The 27,017-nt window shown below is 35.7% G+C and overlaps 3 protein-coding genes and 1 non-coding gene across 12 annotated transcripts in view; 1 reads left to right on the top strand and 3 right to left on the bottom strand.

The window, feature by feature from the left end:
- castor2 (cytosolic arginine sensor for mTORC1 subunit 2) overlaps positions 1-7,415 on the bottom strand; it is a 21,693-nt gene extending 14,278 nt beyond the window's left edge. Inside the window, exon 1 of the mRNA XM_051895458.1 lies at positions 6,983-7,415. Coding sequence (XP_051751418.1) covers positions 6,983-7,095 — 113 coding nt within the window. The 5' untranslated portion in view covers positions 7,096-7,415. The remainder of the gene's footprint in view (positions 1-6,982) is intronic.
- Positions 7,416-13,234: 5,819 nt separating this feature from the next.
- Positions 13,235-13,368, bottom strand: LOC127513739 (small nucleolar RNA SNORA18). Its single transcript, XR_007930493.1, has one exon. It is a non-coding gene; the product is annotated as a small nucleolar RNA SNORA18 (small nucleolar RNA).
- Positions 13,369-15,632: 2,264 nt separating this feature from the next.
- si:ch211-209a2.2 (L-asparaginase) lies at positions 15,633-23,415 on the top strand. Its single transcript, XM_051895460.1, has 7 exons — positions 15,633-15,826; positions 17,885-17,980; positions 18,893-19,056; positions 21,106-21,189; positions 21,322-21,421; positions 21,509-21,571; positions 23,063-23,415. The coding sequence occupies exons 1-7, from the start codon at positions 15,716-15,718 to the stop codon at positions 23,177-23,179; spliced, it is 735 nt and encodes a 244-aa protein (XP_051751420.1). The 5' UTR covers positions 15,633-15,715; the 3' UTR covers positions 23,180-23,415.
- A 52-nt stretch (positions 23,416-23,467) lies between these two features.
- Positions 23,468-27,017, bottom strand: part of doc2b (double C2-like domains, beta) — a 274,263-nt gene continuing 270,713 nt past the window's right edge. For all 9 annotated transcript variants that reach the window (XM_051895445.1, XM_051895446.1, XM_051895451.1 and 6 more), the window contains one exon: positions 23,468-26,153. In XM_051895445.1, the coding sequence (XP_051751405.1) occupies positions 26,017-26,153 (137 nt within the window). In that variant the 3' untranslated portion in view covers positions 23,468-26,016. The remainder of the gene's footprint in view (positions 26,154-27,017) is intronic.

Genomic DNA, 27,017 nt, shown 5'->3' on the forward strand with positions numbered 1-27,017 from the left:
AAACATCCTTATTAATTAATCCTTATTAAAGTTACAAAAGTTATTCAGTCAATTAACATTAAAAACTGTCAGACAGCAGCAGGAATATTAGGCTGCTGTCACTTTAAGAGCAAATGCACAGATCTAATATACTGATACTCCACACATGCATTTACATTCTTAACTGTTTAGTGTTTATGTTCACTTAAGACATAACCGACTATGTTTACTAGGATACTCGCTCATATCCGTGTACCAATGGCTGGTTGCATAAACTGATTAGACTAATCTTAAAAGTTAATCATCTAAATTTTTTCTTCAAGACTATTCCTAACTTTTTAAGTCACATAAAAAAGGTTGGAAAAGTAAGACTGATTACTCCTTGGTTAACTGCTAGTTGGTCAAAATAATTCTTTAGACACAGTCTTAACATTGTAGTGCATCATTTTCAAGAAAAGCTTAAATTTAATGATTCTAAAATGTCAGTAATAGTTTTCCTTACTGAAAAAAAACATAAAACAAACAAAAAAAACATTGGCCAAATCCACAGAAACATTCTCGTATTCCATTACACAAGGGTTTCCAGGTCTGTGCAACAAAACTAGCCCAATAGCCAATCAAAAATAGCTCAATTCGTCTTTCTCCATTGGGGGGCCAAATTCTCCAATCTCCACTGAATTTGTACATCCATGGGGAATCAACCCACAGCAATGACTTAAAAGTAGCCCAGTTCTGTGGGAAAACTGCAGACTTGGCAACACTGGCATGATTGATTCAGCAGCATTTAGCTCACAGGAACAGTAATCTCTACAACAGCAACTTTAAATAACACATTATCTTAAGAAATATGAATCAGAAAATTCATATTTAACGCATTATTACACAAAACGGAAATAGAAACAATTATATTTATTAATGACTATTAAAAACATCCCCAAAACAGCATCCAAACCTTGCACAGAACTACCTCATTAATTACTCAAATACAACAGCCAATGGCAAGTCTCCAGCAGCAGCCCTTTCAATATTTATATTGTGTTAGAAGTACCTAAAATTACAATATGCAGTTTGGGTGTAGCATGATAGATAAAAATCATAAGACAAAGTAAGCGTACAGTATTGCAGGTTTATGTCATATGTGATTTCTTTGCACAGCTGTGCATTGCATGTAATCTCAAAATCAAATTTTGGCAGTGATGTGCAGAAATGCCATGGGTATAAGAAAGTGGTTTAAAGATTCAACTTTAAGAGTAGAGAGTCTGGCGAGTACAATTTAATATACGACAGATGTACATATTTTTATTGCCATATATAAATTGTTTTTATTATTATTGTGTTGGTAGAATTGAAGAGCTTTTGTGACTCATGCTTACGAAGTGTATAGGCATAATGCAAATGGGTTTTAGTGTAGTTGTTGGCTGGACTATCTTGTGTTCTGGTGTTTTGTTTTAATATAGAACTTGGTCTGTTTCAGTTATAATAAATACAGGTTGTTAATAAAAAAAAAAGATCATAAAAAAGTATGCTCCCCTATGAAAACAAACCCCCTCACATTCTATATGTTCTGGCGACGGCTCTGCTCACACAGTATAATTTATTTCCCCAAAGATGACAACATAGGAAAAATATATCTGTGCTGCATGTGCAAGAATAAACCATCATACATTGCTGCACAAATGCCATGTAACCGCAGCTGGCTCGTAAAGCTGCTTGTACACCCCAAGTGGCTCCTGATACCAGGTAAGAGGAGTCCTTATTTATGAGCCTGTCCACCCACATAGTGTATCATTTTGCCTCTGGGAGAAGGAAGGCAACTTGTTGACTCTAGAAAGCAGCATCTTATCTGATACTGCTAAAGTGGGCCTGGGGAGGGTAATTTTTTTCAAGTTTTTGCAAGCTGATGGACATTTCTGGTGCTGTGTCACTGAATCATTAAAATGACACAGCATAGCATAGAAGAAGGGTATATGGAGTGTAGATGTCTTCATATATGGTATTGATGAAGTATTGCTTGAATTGTTTTAAGCACTAATAGGAAATGCTTTGCTGAGTCAGACTCGAAACCAAATTTTTAAATGAAGGGGCATCTGAACAAATTCACTCCACATTTCCACATAAAAATCAACCTTTCTGCACCACTAGGAATTCAATTGAGCTATGGGCTGAATTTTGGAGAGAGAGATAAAGTGATGGATCTACACTACTTTGAGAATCCTGAGATGGGCAATAGAAGCAAAGCAATAATCATAGGGGAAAGTCAGGTCTTATTCCCATAAATCAGAGCAACAAAACATCATCATTGTACATTTTCAACAGGCTATGACTCACTTGCTCAGAGCCTCTGCTCAGAAATGTGCTTCTAACAACCGTTCCTGAGGTCTCTGAGGACACACACAAATTTACCTCTTCCTTTTTATTTCCTAATTTTTAGGGGAGAAACCTGAAATTTCAAGATGGCTGTTCCTGTTTATCTGGTAATTTTGCTGGAACTGCAGACTGAAAAAACACACTATAACATCACAGGGAAATCCACTGGTGCAGAACAACAAATATTTAATTTATTTATTTTTTTTACATATTTTCAGACAACACAATATGCACATTTGGCTCACACCAAAATGAAAATTAATCCTAATGCTATTCGAAACCTAGGGGCCATTCACATAAAACGCGCTTTTCCATTCAACTGCACTACGTTTCCATCGTTTTTCAATGTAAACATGCTAGATGGACGTCTTTAACCATCGTTTGCAGCGTCTCGCACATGAAACAGCATTTTAAAAACTGAGCTCAAGTAAAAAGCAGTTCAGTTTTTAAGAAACGTGTCTCTAGTAGTGTTGTCAAAAGCACCGACCGCAATACCAAGTTGGTACTGAAATTTTAAAAATGTGACGCTTTGATCGCTGTTGAGTGGATTCATAAACTCCTTGTGTTGACGCGCTCATCAGAGAGGTCTGCGATTGGCTACAATGATCAACGCATGGGAGCGTTTGAAAGCACACATAAGTGTTTGAATTTGAAAGCGTTTTGAAATCGGCTATCAGTGGACCGGTCCCCGCTGACAGATGCCTGCTTTCAAATGGTCCCGTGCATGTCTGTGTAAGCGCTTGGTGAAGAGCGTCACAGATGTCTATTTACAACATGTTTTTGAAGCGTTGATCATTGTAGCCAGTCACAGACATATCCGATGGGCATGTGAACACAATTGCAAATCAGAGGTGTTTACGAATCCGCTCAAGAGCACTCAAAGCATCACATTTTTAAAATTTCAGTATCAACTTGGTACTTTTAATATCTCTAGTGTCCTTTTTTCCCCTGTTCTACTTAACTGTGCCTTGTGTTTTTGTGTCAGCAAAAACGCAATGTGTGCTAACCCTTCCCTAAGACTTTATTTTTTCACAAAAGAAGATTTTGAGAAGTTGATTTTTTCCATTGGGAGTTGATTGAATTGTGATATTAGTAACACTTTAGTTTAGGGTCCAATTCTCATTATGAACTAGTTGCTTATTAGCATACATATTACTAGGATACTGGCTGTTAATTAGTACTTATAAAGCACATATTAATGCCTTATTCTGCATGACCATATTCTATATCCCTAATCCTATCCAATTCCTACCAATACCTAAACTTAACAACTACCTTACTAACTATTAATACGCAGTAATTACGAGTTCACTGAGGCAAATGTCATAGTTAATACACTAGTTAGTTAATAGTGAGGATTGGACCCTAATCTAAAGTGTGACCGTGCTATTTTATAAACTAGGAGAGTCAACTAGACTACACATACTGTACTTCAACAGAACCAACCCCTGAAACATTGAAAAACTGCTGAAAACCATACAGTCTTTTTTTATGGTGACACTGCATTTTGTTGACTGTTGTTATTGTCTATTCCTGAGTGAAAAAAACTGCTTCTTCTATATTTTGCTGGGCAAACAGTGACCCAGCACAACCCGAGGGCTGGCAACAATGTTTCAAACTGTAAGCAACTATTTCCAGAGCTCCCCTCATGTTGTGCACATTCTGCATCGCTCTGAGAAACTTCACAAACAGCTACTAAATAAGTTGAGTCAAGCTGTGCCCCTGTGACAGACAACCAAGGGTTTCCCCAGTCTCTTAGCATAAAGATATTTGCCAAGTCAAAATCAATTGAAAGATTCAAAATCAGAAAAATGACCATATCAAAAATGCTACTTTTACATTAAATTGCATTTGGATCTTAAAGTGGATTTCATGGCCTGATGGGCAAAACATACAGCACTGAATACAAAAAAAAAAAACCCTGAAGAAACGCTGTTCAAAGCCAGATGCAAACCACAAGGAGGAATGTCACTGCAAACAGAACCTGAATGTTAAAAACAGTTTAGCTGCAAAGCTTTTTACTGTGATAAATCTTCAGTTCACAAATTAATAACCCTGCATTTGTAGGCAGACCTTGAAAGTTTTTGCTGAGACATTACTTTCAGTATTTTTCCTTTCGATCAGAGGTGATGTCATCATTACCGTTCCAGGCTCTGAGTCATGACAAAACATCTTTGAGCTGAAATGAAATGCTTTCTACTCAAAATTGTCTAACTACTAGCCATCAATTGATGTTTTTGATTACACTTTATTTTAAGGTGTTATTGTTATGGTGTAATTATACATTTAAGCACCGAGTAATATTAATTAACAATATGTACTTACTATAGGGTTAAGGTAGGATAAGGGTTTGGTTGAGGGTTAGTTGCATGTAATTATGCATAATTACTATGGTAAGTACATGTAACATATGTAACAAGGACACTAAAATAAAGTGTTGCCATGTTTTTTTTTTATTATTATTATTGTCAATACCAATATATATCAAGCTTACTTGTGTGATATTGCTTATTAGTTCACTTCAGAGTTAAAATTTCCTGATAATTTACTCACCCCCATGTCATCCAAGATGTTTAGGTCTTTCTTTCTTCAGCCGAAAAGAAATTTTCGTTTTTGAGGAAAACATTCCAGGATTTTTCTCCATTTAGTGGACTTCAACGGATACCAACGGGATGAAGGTCCAGATTGTAGTTTCAGTGCAGCTTCAAAGGGCTCTACACGATCCCAGACGAGGAATAAGGGTCTTGTCTAGAAAAACGATCAGTCATTTTCTAAAAAAATAAAATAAAAATTATATACTTTTTAACCACAAATGCTCATCTTGAACTAGCTCTGCGATGCACCACACATTACATAATCATGTCGGAAAGGTCATGCATGACATAGGTGGAAGTACCAAGATAGGCCGAAAAACTCATTTTCTCCTCCGACATTGTTGTTTTACCTTTTTTTGTAAAGGGCATTTGACTTAGACTTTGCACGCATGCTTTGTAGACACTTGCTCGGTACTTCCGCCTATGTCATGCGTGACCTTTCCAACGTGATTACATAATGCGTGGCACATCGCAGAGCTAGTGCAAGACAAGCAATTGTGGTTAAAAAGTATATAATTTTTATTTTTAATTTAAAAAAAATGACTGATTGTTTCAGTAGATAAGACCCTTATTCCTCGGCTGGGATCTTGTAGAGCTCTTTGAAGCTGCATTGAAACTGCAATTTGGACCTTCAACCGGTTGATAGCCGTTGAAGTTCACTATATGGAGAAAAATCCTGGAATGTTTTCCTCAAAAACCTTAATTTCTTTTCGACTGAAGAAGACAAACATCTTGGATGACATGGGGGGTGAGTAAATTTTAACTCTGAAGTGAACTAATCCTTTAATTGCATTCCCTTGAATGCAGAGATACTTTTTCAAAACAAGTATGTCGAACATGACAACCATTAAGAACCACAGAGCCATTAAAGCATCTAAGCTGATCATGAAGAGCCCTGGAAAATGAGATTTCCGAACGCAAGAGCAAATAAACATGCAAAATAAAAGGGGCCTGAGGGGAATTAGGCCCCTGATCTAAGCTGCTGACTTTTTTTTTTTAATCAAGACAGTAACTCAGACATGAAAACAACCTACTCTGCCTTAACCACTTTAACTCTAGCTAAAGGCCTGTGTGTGTGTGTGTGTGTGTGTGTGTGTGTGTGTGTGTGTGTGTGTGTGTGTGTGTGTGTGTGTGTCCACAGTCTTACGAGACTAAATGACCAAGCAGGATGTTTCTCCCTGAGGTTCAGACTCTGGAGCCGGACTGGAGATGCGCTAACATACTTTGCTTACGCAAACACAGCAAGGGGCCATTGAGACTCTATGAATAGATAGTCTTTCACAAAAGCCCCTCATCTGAGGGTGCATCATTAGGAGATACAAGACAACTGCAGAACGTAACCAGCAGCAATCACTGATTGTGTATTACTTAACACAAAAGGTGGTAAAAAAAAAAGAAAAGAAAAGAAAAGAAGACATTTCTGTTCATAGGAAGTGAACCAATGCACCAAATTAATGCAAATCATGTTCAGGCCACAACTTTTCCCTTCTCTTCCAGTTGTTTACAGGTTTCCACCAGCGCCACTGAGTGTAGATCTCTTTCAAACTAATGATCAAAACAGGTCAGTTTTTGATTAAAGCACTGAAAAGATAGGCTTCACAACATCAAGTCATCAGGAAGCCCCCTTCAGCTGTATCAAAGCCGTGATGCTGAATACGTGATCGTGTATTGAGCATCACAGACGGAGATTTAAAGCCACATCCCCCTCCGTATATTTATACCGCTGCCCAAGAAGAAAAACAACCCCGATCACGTACACACACCCCTCTACCGTCGAATGAACTTAAGCAACAGCACAGACAATCATAATGCTAAACAAAACACCCATGACCGCTTACTTGATGATGTCATGCGCCTCTTACATGGAGCACATATACATTTGGATTAAAAACGTAAAGAAGTGCTGGAAGTGCATCTGGCTCTCATAAGAGGTGCGTAGCGGTGAGCTAATATAATTCCGCGTCATATTCTTCAAGAAGATATTTAACAGACAGTAAATACAGGTTTAACACAATGCAAACTTGATTCGTGAAGCTACTTACCTTGTTTTAGAGGGCAGAAAAGCTAGTTTGATTAATCCGTGAGTGCAAATCTGGATTCCCTCTTTCGCTATACTTGCTACTTTTAAACTGTGCTCTAAAATGTGCAGCTCCATCTTTTGCGTCTTCTCATTTGTGGTACATCTAAAAAATATTAACTGACTATTCCGTTTTGATAAAAAAAAAAAAAAAGAAAGAATAAATAAATAAATAATTAAGTAGAGCTTATGGACAGGGCTTTAAAACCTTCAAACGGAGCGGAAAGGAGGGGAGAGAAAAGGAAAAGTTATCTGCCGAGGAAAAGAGAGAAAGAGAGTAAAGCGGGGTGAAATAAAAGAAAGCACAACGAGGTAAACGGGAAGGGAGAAAAAAAGAGGACTGTCGGCCCCCGTGTTTCCACTCCGACAAGGATTGGAATGGGCCAGCAGCTGGTAACAGTGAAACAAACAACCTGTCAGTCAAAAAAAAAGGGGGCGGGACGAATTATACAGGAAGTGCATGTTGGGAAATGTAGTTCGGCGCTGCAAAGTTAATCGATACAGATTTTCGTTGTCTTTAAAATGCCATCTCATTTATTTTCTTTTTTTTTTGTTTTAATAGAAAAACAGACATTTGAGTTTTCCGAATTTAAAATATATGGCAATATTTCAGTAATGTCTTTATTTAACTGAAATGACAAGGTATAGGCCTGCTAGCTATCATAGGGGCAGGGCCACTGCTCACATAATGGTGCCCAGGACAACATTTTTTTATTGATGGACACCTTCTCCCTCAAGGCTATACCATAAAGGGCCTGGGACAATGTCCGTTTGACATTATTTTTGATAATCTTACCCACCATGCAGAAAATGTACTTTTAGTAAAGTAAAAATTTTGGGCATTAAAAGCCCTGCCTAAAATTGGTCCAGTTTCCTAGATTAAGGAAGTGACCCCATTTCACAACCTTAGCATGTGACCTTTTCTTGAGCCTAAACAAAATCCTGCTAATCATTGACTGTAAAAGATGTGATGGAGGCTTTTCAATCAATATCAAACTGTTCTGTCTTTATCTATACCAAAAAAGACAGTAGGTGGAACTTTGGTTCCTTTTCAAGTTTAAAGATTAGATGTGGTATGAAACTGAAGTAATTTTTCCCCCAGTTGGAGCAAGGGGGGGGGGAGAAATACAATACATGACAAAGCACTAAGTAATTTGAAACAACCATATTATATGAATGTAAAAAACATACACAAGTAGATTGTGACACCAATTAATTTACCAATTCCTGGCTGGAGTGCATCATGTAAAGGAAGGCAGAAGTTTAATAATTCACAAGTGCTGACTATTGGTAACCAGGGCCGGTGCTGCAGAGCGTCATAAAACAACAAGCATTCTTTGTGTGCAGCTGTGATAAGATCCCTGGGACACTCTGATCTCTCACAGGGACAGGCATTGTTCAGTTCAAAGGACAGAACTCCTCTTTAGATGTGGTTTCTTTCAGCATTACCACTCAAAACATACTGAGCTGTAGGCTTTTGACTTTGCACAGGCGAATGGATGTATTTGTTTTTAATATTAGGCATGTTTACACTTAAATTTAAAGTTATGGTTTTATCTGCGAGTCTTTCAAGAACCGACATGCTTTCTTGTCCCAATAAAATGTATAACAAGACAGTGAAAATGACAAATATTTCAGAAGGAGAATGTTTAGTTTTACAACCAAGAAATTGTTTGGCCAGCAGTGGAAATGTTTACTTGTTCTTGAAAAATTCTCTTCTGTAAACTTAAATAGATTGACCAAATTGATTTTTTTTTTTGAGTACCTTCATGTATATCATATATATATATATATCATATATCATTTTAAGTTGAAGTACCTTCATATCAGATTACATCTATATCTCAACACAGAGATCAGTTTTACATAAGCTCTATTACTGAAGCCTTTAGTTGTTTGCATTTTGTTTGTTTAATAATCCATGAATATTAAAAGGCTTAATGAAACCTTAAGTGGAACTTTATCCAAAGGAGATTAAAAATAAAATGCTTAATTAACATTGTTCAGGACAAGCAACAGAATAGACTTATCACTCCTGACTAGACACCTTATGAACAAATGCTCAGCTGAAAACTACTCTTTAAGACATTCCCCAAAGATCAAACACTGCAACAGAACATTCAAGCTCTCACAAAATAAGGCTTAGTTACACACTCAAAGGCAGCTTGTCAAAGCAGAAGTGGAGCACTAAAAGCTGCGTTCTGCAGAGAGAATCTTTTAATCTGAACCCCATGACCCACATGAAGCCCTGAGAACCAGTCTCTCAACGGCATAGCGCTGGCTACGAGGCTGTCAGACTTCAAATCTTAAAAGGGTCATGACATGGATTTTTCTTTTTATCGTTCCTTGAGGTTTACTTGTGTTAAAGTTTTTTGCACACACACACACACAAAAAAAAAAAAAAAAAAAAAAATGCAGAAAATTGATTTTCAACCCTCATTCTGGCCTGTCTGAAACAATCCATTTTCAAGAGGTGGCTCCTTTAAAGGATTAGTTCATTTTCAAATGAAAATTACCCCAAGCTTTACTCACCCTCAAGCCATCCTAGGTGTATATGACTTTCTTCTAATGAACACAATCCAAGTCATATTAATAAATATCCTGGCGCATCTGAGCTTTATAATGGCAGTGAGCGGGACCAACAAGTATGAGCTGAAGAAAGTGTCTCCATCCACATCCATCATAAAGTTACTGCACACGGCTCCGGGGGGTTAGTTATGAAGTAAAATATCTAGCTTCCGCCAGACCACCTTCAACTTATGAATAAAAGTGTAAAACTCTTAGTTCAAATAGCTTATGCTACATCCTACACCTTCCCTATTCAACTTACAGAAAAAACTTAACTGATGCGACGCCAGTTCCATTCTTTCGTAAACTGAATACGGAAGGCAGTCTGGCAGAAGCTAGATATTTTACTTTATTACATGTTAAATAGATAATTCTTTCCCCCCACAAATGCGTCACTTCAGAAGGACTTTATTAAACCCCCCCAGAGCTGTGTGGAATAGGTTTATGACGGATGGATGTGGATGAAAGCACTTTCTTCAGCTTCACACTCGTTGGTCCTGTTCACTGCCATTATAAAGCTTGGATGCATCAGGATATTAATACATCTCCAATTGTGTTCATCAGAAAGAAGAAAGTCATATACACCTAGGACAGCTTGAGGGCGAGTAAAGCTTGGGGTAATTTTCATTTGAAAGTGAACTAATCCTTTAAGGCTTGTCAATAAAGGTCCACTGTTATGACGGGGTAATATCATTGCATAGAAAAACATCAACACCCCTGTACTATTGCATGTGAGAGTGTTTAGAAATCAATATTTAAAAAAAAAAAAAAAAAAAAAAAAAGTGTTTACTTGCAAGGTAGCTGCCAGATCCCGTACACTTTGCAAATGTCCACTGTGCCTCATTTAAAGGACAGAATTACACATCCAAACAAGACATTTTGGAGCTTGGTTAAATAAATGCTTTGTTTGAGAACATTAAGTTTGCAGGATGTTTTAATGGTACAAAAAGACCACTGTATCAAGTTATCAGTTTAACTGCTAAATTACATGCCCAGAGAAAAGGTTTGCATTCATGTTGGAAGATATTTAGAATTTTACACTGGCCCAATTATTAATACTTCACACTTTGTCAAAAACATTTAAGAACTTAAAAAAACAAAAAACAAACAAACACACACCCCTTACATTCTTAAAACATGATTTATTGAAATCTGCATCACCACAAAACACTCCAAAGCAGATGAAGTTTTAGTTTCCCATGTTGTACGATCTCCTCACCAGCACCAACTGTTTTTAAAGAAAGAACAATTACATTAGTAAATCAAACTTCTAATGCAATATGCCACTAACACTGCTTTAAGTAAATCAGATGTTGCCCCAAAGACCACAGGCATTTTATTTAGCAAAAAACCTGCAAAACATCTCAAAGGGCACTGATGTGGGATCACGGCGTTAAGGATCGCCAGTGAGGAGAAGTGGCTGACCCCCTTTGAAAGTGATCCAAAGATGTGAAACGGCTCTCACCTTGCGAGTCTGGCTAGGAAACTCTTCACTCCAAATCCAAACCTGATATAGGAGAAACAATTTAAAAATAAAATTTAAAAAAAAAACCCCCATACAACCATGCATTTAGAGTTTAAGTGATTTCAAGGAAATGTTCCTAATGAATCAGACATCAGTACAACTGAAATGACTCATTAGGATGGATTTTAATTTTTGGTCATGTCCACAGCAAGTCAGGAACCACATATCCTAAAAGCCTTGGTATTTGACCAAATACATCACGTTCATGCAACTGGGAAAGTTCAAGACCAAAAGAAGCAAGCCTTACTTGTCATTTCACAGCACAGTGTGTAAGAACTATGCCCTGCCAGCATTTATTCTTCAATCTCACCATATGGGACCTGTAGGCACAACACAAACAAGTCAGGATTATCAAGACACGCTGAGCTATTGAAACAATGTCACAAGGCTTCTAAAAGGGGCCGGTCGCAGTATGCCGATATCCTCCCTGGAGAGAGTCATTGAGTGTTGGGGGTTATATAGGGTTGAGGTGGGGCATGTTGGGTATGTGGAGGAATTGACAGCACACCACTGACACTCATTCCACACTGTATTAGACAGGCTGTGCATGAAAGCATACATCAAAAACAGCACAGCTTCCAGCTTGGGCTGCATGATTAAACAATTCATGATATGTCCTTAGTGCAAAGGCTGCAATTTAATAGAACAGGCTGTCGTCAACAAAAGAGACTATAAAGTGCCCTTATTATGCCATTTTATTTTGTATAGGATAATAGGTATCCTACAATGGCTTAACATGCAAAAGTTTATATTAAAAGACAAAAAAAAAAAAAAAAAAAAAAAAAAAAAAAAAAAAAAAAAACAAACCCAACACTACATCTCAATTTTTAAATTGCAGCATCACGGTGTCTGAAATGGTTCTATAAAGGATTCGGTTCTTTATGGACCCCTCCTTTCCCCAAGCCTACTCTGCTCTGATTGGTCAGATTGTCCTGTCTGTTGTGATCGGTCTACCGCTTACAGTGCATGTCGGAAACAAAACCACCATTAGCATATCTGAACTTCAGCTCCAGATACGAACAGTAACGATGGTTTGGGGTTTTTTTTTTTTTTTTTTTTTTTTTTTTAAATCATCAATACCAGCACGAGTCCTCATTCTTTTGAAGTGCATATTAAGTGGTTTTGCAGCACTGAAAACAGTCTTAACATGAATCAAACTCTTCCAAGCCTCAGCTACAACTATAATGTTTGAGGGTCAAAGTAGACATTTAAAGCCAGTGAAGACCACAGACTGGTATTAATTTGTTACATCGTTATGGGGTAAGTAACAGGAAGTGAGACTAGAATTTCTGATGACTTGTTTAGGCAGTTCAGAATTGATTCACTCTTATCATGCACTTTGATCAAAAACTTTGCAGACATTTTACATTTCACAAACCGCTATATTACACACCGCTTGAAAGGAAAGGTGGGGGGGTTGGGGGAACTTTAATGTCCCCCTGCGTTTTTTTTTTTATTCAGACAAATTTCAATTACATAACTTCAATGAAATTAAGACTACCACAAATGGTATTGTAATTTTACAGCTGTAGTGTAAAATAATAAGTTAATATTTTTTATTTGATTTTAGAGAATTACAGTAAGAATATTTGATTCAATTCATAAGTTTACTAACGACCATAAAAATATAAGTCCTACTGATATAAAAAGTAGAATTTTTGTCCAGAATGTGCATCCCTACAAACAAGCACAGAAAGCCTTGAGCTTTTTTAAACAATCACAATTATATTTTTACCCCCTCATGTAGCGAACACCAGAGTTAACACCATACAGGAGAGGAAAAATAAAAATCTTAATAAGGTCTTGTCTCAATCCCCGCCAGGACCCAACAACAAACATATAAGGTCCAATAAGAGCAGGTGTCGAGGTTCTCTAGCACTGGCATTTGAACATTCCAGTCAGACATACAACTGGATGCAGATACCAACAGTGCAGGCAAGTGTTGTTTGTAATCAGCCAATTTAACATTACATACCTCTAATACTCCTCCGATTCACCAAAAAAGGCATGGTGCGCCTCCTAGTGGTCATCCTTCAGATCACACCTAGATAATGGAAATTCACAGAAGTGAGATGTTGCTCTCCACCATGTCTGACAAACTAAGGTATATCCTTTAAGCTCATTGAATGTACTGCAGCGTTTTCCCACAAAGCTAATGATACTAGCAACATGGGTAAAGCGATGCTACAGACTTTATCTCTGAGGTATTTCCAACGACTAAGCTCTACTGAGAGGGGCCAGTCGGGATAGACCTCATTTTAATCAGTTTTTCCGAAATACATTACAGATACTAGGCCTGTCGCAATTAATCCGAACATGGTTATTCGGTCTATCGCAATTGAGAACCGCAATTGTGAAATTTAAATTTCAATCATGTTTTGCCATCCAAATAATGGAAATATTGCATATTTATATTATATATAAATATTAATTTTTACAGCATTAAAGTAAGTCTTATGGGCCTTTAATAAATTTAATCATATTAGATACAACGCAAAGTAAAATATGGACTTACACATTAAGTAACAAAAGATAGATTAAAATATCATTAAACTGCAATTATTTGTATGACAAGGTATTAGTCAGTACAAAACTCATAACCATGACAGGCTTAGCAGATACCATTACAACAAATGAAAAAATGCTAACATGCAGTGACACTTACCATTTGAACAAGCTTCCTCAGGAGCAAATAATGTGCTTTACTTATAAACTCCCAGGATTGAGCCAACATTGTGTTCTGGAGCCTGAAAATAAATGGAAACATAAGGAAAGCATAGCACATGTACATTTTAAGCACACTCAAATAGAGTCCAGCTGTTCAGAAAGGCACGTTTCTCTTTCATGGTTCATAAGAGCAGTTGAACATTAATGCCAATCATCATTACAAAACTCAAGTTAATTTGTCATTATCCCAATTAATTCTTACCTACTGTCCTGTCCCTTCACAGGAGGGCCCTTAATGTCACCCGAAACCTGCAAGTACACACAGTAATATGAAATCACATGACGACAATAAAAACTATCAAAAAAAAAAAAAATCCCATGGTAAAAATGTCTCTTCTCATTAGTAACACTGTCATTTGGTGGGCACAACAGTGGGTTGCAAGAGAAGGGAATTGTAATTTTTGCACTGCACTAGTTCCTAAGCCCACTATGACTAGACTGTGACTAGTGCTGTGCAAAGCTTTCTAATAAAAACTATCCAAACCACTTACCATACTGCATATGTCGGTTACAACAGGCTTCAAACCACATGGAGACTCAAGAACTCCCTGGAGGGGGAAAGAAAAATAGTCTTCATACAGATATTTCATATAGATATGTCGGGATGTCCCAGGCCTCATTGTCATCATTGCAACGGTTCTTACAGTGATGAAAGCAAACCTGGTGTTTTTCTAGCCAAACAGATCGAGGAATTTGCCATATTTGAGAAACTCCACATGTGATGTTCTGCTTGGCAATTTAAGAGATCTGCTCGATCTTTATAAATGTGTTCCCCACAAGGACCAAGTCACCCACAATAGATCAGTATAGTGGAAAATAAGTATTGCATTTAATTACAAAAGTAATCTTTTAGCTTTCTCTGTGCACACGAATCTACAGGACTATTCAACCACGTGGTGCAGCATACCGTTCGCTAGAACGTAAAAAATAAGCACCCTGCCTTAAACTTATTCAGTGGTAACATAAATTAAACTTAACAGAACACAACTTGGATAACTGAAACGCTTAAGTAACAACAAATTACCTAGTTTTAAGTCAGACGTCTTCAGAAACCCGCGCGCCCACAAACGACTTGGAGGTAAGGAGAAAGGAAACGGAAGAAGAGCGTCACATTTATACCGCAGTTGCTGCTGACTTTACGACATTTTACGGCTCTGCGCCCTCCTCTGCGTTTCTGTGGTAACGTTAAGTGTATGTTACATATCTATGGTATGTTAAGCATACTAAAATCGACAAACATATATATATATAGAGAGAGAGAGAGAGAGAGAGAGAGAGAGAGAGAGAGAGAGAGAGAAAAGTAAAAGAGGTTACATTTACATGGTATATATCTAACTAAAAGTTAAGAGTTAGAGAGATTTAATTTAGATATTGATTATTCCTGTGATTTTTGTTCAACAGAAAAGGCCATCTTATTTTATTCAAGATAAATAATTTTGATATCGGCATGTTAAAATAATAAATATTAATATTATTTTCTTGTAGAACTGTTTATTTTGTGAAAATTCCACATACACAAGGATAAATATTAAATATAAATATTGTATATTGTTGTATACTTTGTTCTAATAAAAAGCAATTAAAATCTATTCAGACAGATAGATAGATAGATAGAGAGATAGATAGATAGAGCTCTACGCAGCTTAGATATCATCCACACCTAAACACTGAAATAAAAGGCAAAAGAACGACAATATTACTATTAATAATTTGGAAAATCATTAAAATAAATAATAATGATAACAAATTCGAGTCACGTCACGTGACCTCACTCACCATTTTTCGCGCCAGCAAATTCACGCGTCACACGAGTTATATCGAAGTACCATTGACCATAAAACCAACCTATCTGTGTGATTGCCATTTTTTCTGTTTATTATGGGGGTTTGTTTTTCAAGAAAAAAGGTCCCTGATAAAGTTTATAGATATTGGTCTGCAATAGCATCTTCTCTTCGGCTCGGCTGGATTGGGACGGATAACGTCAGGACGGTTAGTGTTACTAACTAGTTAACCCTCTGGTGTTGTTAGGTCATTTTTATGGAAGCCCGTTTCCGCCACAATTGAGTAAAAAAAATATAATTCTGTAAGTCATAATAATGAGAAAGTTTCTCGTAATAATGACTTAGTATCTCATAATAATGAGAAACTTTCTCGTAATTATGACTTAGTTTCTCATAATAATGAGAAACTTTCTCGTAATAATGACTTAGAAATAATAATGACTTAGAATAATGACTTAGAAACTTAGAAACTTCTACGCATGCGCAAAGCAGCGGAAGCAGTGACACGCTAGCGACATCCGCTGGTCAAATGCGATAACTCCGCAACCATGGCACGTTCTGCAAAAGTGTGTAATCTATAATATCATTAAATAAATAACATTATTGATAAATTATCAGTAGCCATATGAGATGGGATATAGTCGTTTATTCATTTGTATTTTTGTGTATGAACAAGCAGAAACACAGAGTGGTGATCCATTGATTTCAAACAGATAGAGGAATGATAAGACAGCACACACCTACATATCCAAGTCTGTTAAAGAACGCTTCACCTGGAAAGCTGTCTTTTGCATACATTCTAATGAGTCATAAACATCTTAAAAGGTGTTTTCTGTAGGAATATCACTGGAATGAAGGTTTATGACTGGGCAAGTGCTTTAGGACCCGGTTTATATTAGAAAAGCTTTCCAGCGCCTTGTCTAGGCAAACCTGCACATCAAATAGCCTAGACTCATCCGCGAAATACGTGTTAACGTTAACACATAAACCCATTTTAAATTTTATGAAGACGTTGCACTTAAACTTAACGAATACATGTCATATTCCTTCGGCAATCTGATAGTTGTGTAAGCCGTCGCGTTCATGCAACAGTTTCCACCGTTACCACGGAAACCACTTTGCGTTCCACCTTCTCGTGCGCATGGAAAAGTATTGAAGATATACTAATAATTTATAACAACTGATGTTATTTAATGATACTATAGATAGACTGCACTTTGTAGATTACTTTAACGAAAACAACTGTTTTGCATAACGTGCCATGTTTGCTGTTCTCGCATTTACGAGACTTTGACCAGCGGATGTCGCTAGCGTGCCACGCCCTTCTGCTCCGCTGCTCTGCGCATGCGTAGAAGTTTCTCATCATTATGAGAAAGTTTCTCGTTATTATGAGAAACTAAGTCATTATTACGAGAAAGTTTCTCATTATTATGAGAAAGTTTCTCGTTATTATGAGAAACTAAGTCATTATTACGAGAAAGTTTCTCATTATTATGACATAGTAAGTCATTATTACGAGAAGGTTTCTCATTATTATGACTTACAGAATTATATTTTTTTACTCAGTTGTGGCGGAAACGGGCTTCCATACATTTTAGACTGAAAAAAACAAACAAACAAACAAACAAATAAATCGAAACGATTCGAAAAAGCTAAATGGTTAAAAAATAGTCACACTTGTGTTGTTTAAATAAGAGGTTGAAATCAGATAAAAAAATAAAATAAAAAAAAAACTTCAAAGAAATCAACATTTCAAACTAAAAAAGTATTTATGTATTTATGTCTAAAAACAGTTAGAGAATTTATAAGCCTCTTTATATAGAGCTATATAGGAATTTTGTGGTGATTTTAAAGGCCTTGTCTCTATTTTAACATGAAATACTGTTTTAATTGAAAAATAAAAAAATATATATTAGTTTTTGTTTATATTATTTTCAGTGGGAAAAATTATCCTAATTATTGCATAGATATTAATTAGTGTCATGAAATTCGCTAAAAATACAAAATAAAAAAAAATATTAGTCAACAAAAATATATTTCATTGATTTTAATGAAAATAAAAAAGTTACATTTCAAGTGTTCGGTCACTTTTGACCGTGAACAACACAAGTGTGACTCCCAAATGAACAATACCAGAGGGTTAAAGCGAACTAAAGTAATTTAGAGCTAGTTACTAGTATGCTGAATAAGTGGCTAGCAAGTTAGAGTTAGAATTGTACTTGTATCAAATAATGTCACAATTTTCAGATTGCTTTCTTTTAACTAGGAGATGAAAACGTGCCAACTTGCTCTTTTCCCTAATTTGTTGAACTCTTCAGCTGTAGAAGAAGATTATCTCGGCCTGGAGGAACATTTTCGAGAGGTACTGTGGAAATATCAACAGTTGTAACTCATATCTGTATGAGTGTGATGTGCAGAATTCACTTTTCATATTTGCTGTTTTCTGTGTCACTTCAGTGTCAGTTCCAATTTAAACCAAATCATGTTCTCAAATGAAGTCGGGATGATCTGCATCTCTATTATGCAGTTAGGTCTATCACTATTCAGTATTATTATTATTTGTATCAGCAGTATAGAGAGAGATTGCAGAGAGTATTTAGGTGAGATATTAACAAGTAGTTTGTTTAGGTCTAACTTATATAATAATAAGAATGTCAGTCTGAAATGGAATCTAGTTTAAGTACTAGACACATTTCAGAGTTTCTTTCACCTGTTAAAATCTTTCACTTCACCTTCTCCCTTGTTTAGAAACTTGTGAACCCATTCAGGAATATAGTAACAGGCCAAATATGGTTTGATCACATGTATTTAACATGTTAAAAAGCAGATTCTCCAGTTGTTTCATTTGTGTTTAAATGAACGATTTATCTGACAAGATTACTTGGCAAAAAGGCAAACCAGAGGGTTTATTTAACAAGCAAAAATTGCATAGAAAAACAAAAAGCTCATTGGAAAAATACATTCATACATTGACTACAACATAATCAGTTATTAATATTTCATTGGTTCTCTCTTGTTTTGTATGTATTCATAATTTCTTTGTAAAACAGTCTGGTCAAAAATGATGTCTGTACAATTTGGCATGTTTCATTACGTTGTCACAAATAAAACACTTGACTAATATATGTGTGTATATATATATATATATATATATATATACACACACACATACATACACAAACACACACACACAAAATCTAGTTTTAAGGAAATACACATGACAAATTTCAGTGGAACACCTACCCTAAATGTCAGTGTTGGACTTACCTTATAGGGTGTTGATGTGTCATGTGGTGATGAGCGACGTCGGACACCTTTACATGTGGCAGCAGGAGAGGGCTATGTAGGCACTGTTCACTTCTTGCTGCAGCAGGGAGCAGATGTGAATGCCTTTGACTGTGATGGACAAAATCCACTTCGAGATGCCATATGCTCCAAGTACTCATCATATTTGTGTGCTTCTTACTGGATATATATGACTTCCAGGGGTATTTTTGACCTCTGTATGGGCAATTATTTATAATTACCTAATTAAATGTATCTGTGTTGTCTTTTATGTCAGATACTTAAATTAAGCTAATTATTTCAATAACTCAGAATACTATAACAATAAAATGTTAACATCAACAGAAGCCATCTTTACACTGCAAAGGTGGAATAGAAGCTGCATCTGACATAGCATGTTTATTTATACAGAAACATTTAATGCTGCTTAAAGGCGGCAAGCATGAATTTATACAATTGCCTAAATGGTCTATATAAATAATAAAATTAAAAAGGAAGTCATTACATGGTTGGGTTGCAATTTTATTTTGTTGATTATTACTCTTGATATTGTAATGATTATTAATGTGGACTAATAGAATACATAGGCCTGGTTTCACAGACATGGCTTACATTAAGCCAGGATAGGTCTTAGTTTAATTAGGGTATTTAAGTAGCTTTTATAAACATGCCTTAACCCTCTAGTGCTCTTCGGTTATTTTATTTTATTTTTTTAAATTTTTTTATTTTATTTTATTTTTTTTAGAATTTTTTTCTTAATCAGAATGGTAAGAAATTTGGTAAAGGTTTTGGCACTTGCTATGTGAACACAAAAAAATCATGGACATGGTTCGAAAAGGTTAAATGGTCCTGAAAAAAATAGTCACACTTGTGCTCCTCGTGGTCAAAAATTAATTAAATTTTATCTAGTGAAAACTTTTGGTACTGCGACCAAACAAAATCTTACTGAAAGCAAATTTTTTGAGATATCAAGCTCAAATTTGGAACACAACTTTTTTTTGGGGGGGAGGGGGGTTTATGGCTTTGATTTTCTTGCGATTTTGGAGTAAAACGTGTTTTTGAAAATATGTATTTCATATAAAAATTTTAAATACTATTTTGTGCATTTTTCATAATAATAAACATAATAAATGAATAAACTTTTTTAAGTTCACTTTTTTAAACCTTTTTCACTTGCCAAGTATCATCTTTTAAAAGAGAACAACATTAAGTCTGTGCTCTCAAGCATTCAAACTTTATGACATAAATAAATATAATTTAGTACCATAAAATCCCCTAAAAATGCAAAATATTAAATATGAACTAAAATATAGTACCTTCATTTCATTGAAATAAAAAAAAAAATGTGGTAATTTTTGACTGATTCGAAGTGCACCAGAGGGTTAAAAAACATTTCTAGTGTGCATCTTGAGATAAAACAATGACAGTGGCATATTTTAAGATATGTCAGAGCAAGGTGCTTTCAGTTAAAACAGCTCAAACATGCATTTTAATCTAGGACCAGCTTAAGCCTCGTCTGTGAAACCGGGGGAGTATGTTTTTGTGTTTGGGGAGATGGCACGTCATATTCTGGCTACACAGACAACTGTTTATGTGTTAGTTTATTGTTTTTTTATGCACTACAAAATCAAGGCTTCATATTGTGTATTATGGTTATTATATTGGTAGCTTGAAAAACAAAACATTTATTCAAACTGGGTCTGGGAATAAATTATATACAGAAAGTAAGCAAAACACACTGAAGCGGTCCATGACTTCAGTATAGTATGTGTTTAAGCGCTCTCTCAAAAACTCTTTACAAAGTGAAGCTGTCTACGCTACGCTCTTACTTACATCGTATCTGCACTTGGTTGTTTATGATGAGAATGCACTAGAGTGCAGAATTCAGTTGGTGGGTGTGCGCACTGAACAGAACGACCTTTAGAGTGGTGACTTTAGACATTGCATTCATAAGCTTTGGTTTATATATATAACCGGTTATAATGCTGCAAAAAAAAAAAACTCTTTTATGCCGCAGTTGACAGTTTTCATTCATTATCACATTTCACTTTAATCCTAACAGACAATTGATTTACTTTAATTGTGGAAGGGCACTTTTTGCCCCTCATCTTGAATTTGTGGGGCATTTTTGCCTCAAGCCCCCATTCATTCCCATACCCTGTTGCATATCCACATTTACTGATTCACCTTTTATTTCAATAGGAGTCTGGAGGTGGTGGAAATATTAATTTCTGCAGGGGCACGTTTGGAAAAATCCCCAGAGGAATTTGGGGCTGAGATGTGCTAGTAAGAGGGATTATGTTTTTATATAAAGGTTCATTTTTCAAAAGAGGGCACTCGATAAAAGGTATCACTCTGACGAATATGTTATTGCTTACCTATATAGCAATAACTGTATATATGGATTGTGCTTTTCAGTCTTGCATGCCTTGGAGAGACAGAAGAGATGAAGGCGTGGAAGAAGACTGGAGTCAGTTTTAATGTTTCTGATGCTCACGGTCGAACTCCCTTACATGTGGTGAGGGTTTCGCAGAGATGTTAAGTAAATATTGTTCCTATGAGGAGCATCTAAGCTTGGCTCATCCTTCCTCATTTGCTTTAACAGGCAGTGAGCACCGATCAACCTGAAATGGTGAAGTTCTGTATCAGCAATGGATCAGACCTTGAGGTACGGACACAAAGGATTTAGAAGCAATTGTTTATCTGCCAAGAGTTTGGACACACATTTTTTAAAAAATTATTGCTATGTTTGACATTTTAGAATAATAGCAAGTCATCAAAACTATGAAAAAATTCAAAACGATCTTAAATTTTACAGACTTTAAAGTTGCCACCCTGTGGCTTGATAACACCTCTGCACACTGTTCATTTTCTCATGAGGTGCATGCTGGGATGCTTTTCCAGTAGTCTTGAGAAAGTTGTCATTTTAGCAATGTTTTAATGACCATCCATATTTATTTTTCAGTCTCTTTATTATGATACAAACAGAAAATACAGGAAATATGTACACAAAATGTAAAAAAAAAAAAAAAAAAAAAAATCAGAACAAGATATCTTCTTTAAGCAAAAATCAGTATTTAGTGTGATGTCCTGGACTTCTTCCATTTTCTCAAAGAAGAAAATCTGAGAAACTTCTCATATTTTGAAAGTTTTTTTTTTTGGCCTTCCAGTCCCATTTATGTTTAAGAGAGCCGGTTCTTGTTATTGCTTAAAAGTAAGGTGAGGTCACTAAATACTTGCCACTTTATCCTATAGAAGTTGTTTTTTTTCTGTTTTTTAATACTGCATACAAATTTACTGTATTTTCTGGTTATATTCTAATAAAGAGACTGAGAAATAATTATATATGGTCATTATACCATTGCTAAAACAACATCTAATTGTGGCCTAAGACTTTTGCACAGTACTGTATGCTGGGCACTTCTCACTGTTTTTCCTTCACTCTTCTGTTCAACTCATCCAACAAAAGTGAATTGAATTGAAACTTTATTTTGTTGGGGAAGTCATACTGTAAGTAGGTACAATTTATATAGTCTCCAAACATTAAAAGCGATCAAAATGTTTTTAACCCTTAATCAGGCAACGTGCAGCACAGGATACATATTCTTTAGTCTCTTGTATGTGGATCATTTGACTTGGTTTAAATTTTCTGTGCTCGTTTTGTCAGTTTGACCTAAAGCCAACATGTTGGACATTCTGACTTTGTAGAAAGTAGGCATATATTAATCTTACTTTTTTCAGCAAAAAAAAATGGGTGGTGGTGGGGTCAGTAGAAATCTCGTTCCAGGGCCGAGGCCCTTAGACAAGATCCTTATACAGTATGCCCTCCTGGCCTCAGGGCCCCCTGTGCACAGCCCCCCTGATATTATTACATTTAGTTGGACTACATTTTTGCATTTTTAACTAGATATTTTCTTGCAGAGTTTCACACAAATCCTTTGGAATATGTTTCACTTAAGTCCAGATAATATAAAAAGTGACATGAAATAATTTTTTGATGATCATTTCCCACTCTTGCCTGTTTTAGGGTTAAATTCATGAGAAAGCCAGATGTGTCCAAACTTTCACTCTGTACTGTAAGGATATAAAAGCGTCACTCTATCTCTTTGTATTGTAATGATTAAAAATGACATTATTTCAATCTTCTCTGAAATAACAGCAAAGAGACAAGCGCAACAACAGGCCTGTAGATGATGCTCAGAGACTAGGCTTACAACACTTGGTGGAGCTGTTGAGTCCTCAGGCCCATCGGCTCAACCAGGCCACAGAACAGTGAGGAACTCTCTGTACTTGTCAAAGGGTTCAAAGTTTAAAGTTCATCCAGATAATTAATTCCCATTTTTAAAAGCATTGTTTCATAAGGATAGGAAAAAAAGGTAATGTGAACCTTTGTTTTAGATGTTTTTAGAACAAATAAAAAAGGTTAATGAAACAATATAACATTCCTAACATTATTAGTTTTTTAAAAACATTTGTATTCAATATTCTGTTTTTTAAAACAGAGTTCCAAGGGCACTATTTTCTTCCAGTTTGATATTAATCTCCAAGACAAAAAGAGGTCAACTCATTTTCAGGTGTTTATTTGATATGGGTTTCCAGTTCTGAACATGTAAATAGCAAGTATCATTTGCCATAGTAAAAGAAAAAACACTCTAGATATAATACTTTGAAGTTGGACAAAAATGAAAGTAAAATACAGATTCTGGTGTCTGACGGCACTTGAAATTGACATTTTACTGAAACTCTTGATGCTTTCAGTGGTTCGTAATATTCCTACAATATTTTTGCTATATATGTGACATTTAAGTTGACTAACCCACAACGGGTTAAAGATCTTATGAATATGGTTTAAATAAACATATTCAAAGAATGTACATTGAGTAAGGGAGCAAACAGAGCCAATCGGTTTCTTTTTTAGTTTGATATTTAGCACTAGCAGATGCCAGAATCTGAAGTTATACAGGCATCCTCCACCTCAGCCATCACGGCACTATCACACAGTGTAAGGAAACCCATAGTGTGTCTTTAAGAGGCATATTCCAAGAGACACAATGTTTTAACAGTGTAACACAGACAAGAATATAACTTATGCCATATGTATCATATTGTCTCCATATTAAAAGCTAATATCAATCTAGGAATCTTTGTAAAGTGAGCGGTGCAAAAACACACTGTTACAAAAGAAAAGGCACGATAATTCGGCCATTCGGTGCAAGATTAAGGTGAACCAGGAGGAGAAATATATCGACTTCATCAGAGAACCACTATAATATGCAAACAATTGCCTGAGAGTTAAAAATGATCAAAACAAGACAAGATTTATTTTTTTGTAACATGCAGTCACATGTCCAGTCAATAGAGCAACCTGACGGGCAATGCGATAGCGTTCAAAAGTACAAAAAACGGTCTGAAAAGGAAGGCTGACATTCTTGTAGCATCCAAGAGCAGGAACTCTCTTTTTACAGAAAAGAACAGCAGTATCAAACATTAAGCAAAGTTAATTTAATGACAGCCCAAGAACATTGCATGCATTTTTATGCCACAGAGTTTGTGTACAAAAGCAAAAAGATTACAAAAATGTCTTGCACAATGAACGTCGTCAGAGAGCGATAAGGGTTCTCAGTTGGTGAACATACATCGTAGGGCTGTATACAGGTGTTCTCTTTCTTGGAGTTTCACGGTGTTTAATAAATGGTCTGAAGTCTGATCTCCAATCTTAAACAACGAATAAAATCTACTGGTAATTTGAAAAAAAAAAAAAAAAAAAGTCAAACGTACAGTAATATAATAATATCTATGATACCCAGCAATGGCATGCTAAATATGCAATAACACAGAAAGGTTAAAATAATACACTGGTTATAATTTAATGCCACAACATAACACAACTTGATGCAATACACATATTTAAAATAAACATGTTAAATGACTTTAACACAGTATTTAAAAAAATATATTAAGTATAAATGCTCAAAGGAAGAATAAGATAAACATGCTATTAATATATCTCAAAACAATAGTAACTTGTAAAAGTTTGTCAAGTCTATTTTTTGATTTACAGACTTTACAGAATTAGATGCTAATGCAATGTATGGACTGGGTTTGGGCACAGTGTTTCATCTGAAAATCAATAATTAACGGCCAAGCAAGAGTTGGATATACCTCCAAATGAAAGTTGTATAATCCATGGTCTTCATTTCTAGTATTGCGCCTTTGTGTGTAAACAGGGTTTGGTCTCTGTTTTCTCTCTAGAAAAATGGCTATTGAAACTCTGCTGTGTGCTTTCTTAATGTCAATGGCACACTGTTAATTTGCAGTGAGGGCATAGAAACTAAATAAAGGTAAATTACATTCATTAAGTAGACTAACTAGGAGGTTATTCACTGTTATTAAAAAAAAAAAGAAAATATTCTAGCCTATTGTAATTGACGGGGGAAGTAATAACTCATACAAATTTGTTGGGAGTTTAAATTGTATGAATTTTTAACCTCCACTGACAAAATATAATCCTCTCAACCTCTGTCTGTAAAATACAATTGTATAGTTTATGCCCTGGCCTTAAGACAGGCATCAGAAAGGTTTTAGACTGTATTCTAGATGTAAACAATATGCAGTTCTGTCTTGTTTTGGAAATTGTATTTTCAGAGCCCATTTGCTGCCATGATGCATACGCGTAATGATATATTTACTGAGAGTTAACGTCTGTAAACAGCATTCTTGAATACACATAAAACCTCGGAGATAGCCAAGAAAATGGAGAAAGAGAACAGTAGAGTGTGGTTAAATATTTGAAGACAGGAACTGATCTCTTGTTGGCTGTGGGAACAACATCTCTCCATTTTCAATGAGGTTGTACAAACACAGGTTGATTAAAGACCCTTATATAAGCCCAAAAGCCACATCAAGCCACACAATCAGACTGCAAGCTCAACACCAGGAAAAGTACAAGAGATAGAGCAGGTGTGTTAGTTGGGAACAGATACTGGCACCCATCTCTAAATCAGTGGACTGCTGGAGTGTTGATCTATCCATCACAGGCTGCTGGGCTTTACATCGACATCATGTAGGGAAAAGGGGGCGGGGCTTCGCTGCAACTACTTGAAAGGGAGCTTTTCAGTCATTGTACCCTGACCCAGGGAGTTCATTGGTTAACGTGTGCCAGCGCTCGATTTTCTTGTCCTTGTTTTTCAGACAGTCAAACCAGTGTTTTAGCCTCTCGCCGTTGGCATTTATACCTAAAGAGACTCCACCTGGAGAAAAGGTGGAAAAGTTCATTAAAACAGCTAAAAACAACCAAAAGTCAGAAGTTCCCCATGAGACTCAGGCCTCAACTACACTCTAAAAAATTATGTGTTGGCTCTACAAAAAAATGAATGCAACAGTTTGCATTAATTTTTTTGAGTCATGACAACTTTGAGCGAATTTACGTTCAACCAACAAGCTACACTGAGTTAGAGGAACTTAATTTGTAGCATAAACACAAATTCGCTGTAACTAGTTGTAGCCCTGAAACCAATTAATCTTTTCTATTTCAGTTCAAATCAACAGCTATCATAGCACATGCTAACATAACTTATTTAACATGTATATTTAATGAACAAGTAAGATATTACTTATCACTGGCATTAGTGCAGTCATTGCTTATAGAGTCAACGTAGTGTTTACCTTCATGTATCTACTCTTCAGCACAATGGTAACCACAAACACTTCATTACAGAAACTCTTTTAAATGTCAAACATAACAGCATTAAACACTAACAGGTCTTCCCCTTCACTAAAAACAAATAAATTAACACTTCATTTCAACATTTCAACATTTATTCTCCTTATCCAGTCCTATACAAAGCATGCTGGGAACTAGAAATCCACTGCCTAATTTCCCAAGTTATCGAGACAATTTCATCAAGTTACTACAACTTAATTTTTAAAAAAAGCCAATTAACGCAGAAATTTGAGTTTAAATTACAAACGAAATTAAATTGATGTAATGATCAACATTATTATGTCAACAAAATATCTCTACAACATAATGTTTGCAACTTAAAAGGTTTAATTAAAACAATCCATTTTTTAAAATTTTTTATTTATTTTATTTAAAATAAATCTATTTTAAA

Source organism: Ctenopharyngodon idella, chromosome 5, assembly GCF_019924925.1.
Source record: "Ctenopharyngodon idella isolate HZGC_01 chromosome 5, HZGC01, whole genome shotgun sequence".
Lineage (NCBI taxonomy): Eukaryota > Metazoa > Chordata > Actinopteri > Cypriniformes > Xenocyprididae > Ctenopharyngodon > Ctenopharyngodon idella.

What these genes read in the sequence shown, in the direction of transcription:
- si:ch211-209a2.2 (XM_051895460.1), top strand. Translation starts at nt 15,716, where the DNA reads ATGGGGGTTTGTTTTTCAAGAAAAAAGGTCCCTGATAAAGTTTATAGA. An exon ending in TTTGGGGCTGAGATGTGCTA is followed by an intron (nt 21,190 to 21,321) that starts GTAAGAGGGATT and finishes TGTGCTTTTCAG; the next exon opens with TCTTGCATGCCTTGGAGAGA. An exon ending in GTCGAACTCCCTTACATGTG is followed by an intron (nt 21,422 to 21,508) that starts GTGAGGGTTTCG and finishes TTGCTTTAACAG; the next exon opens with GCAGTGAGCACCGATCAACC.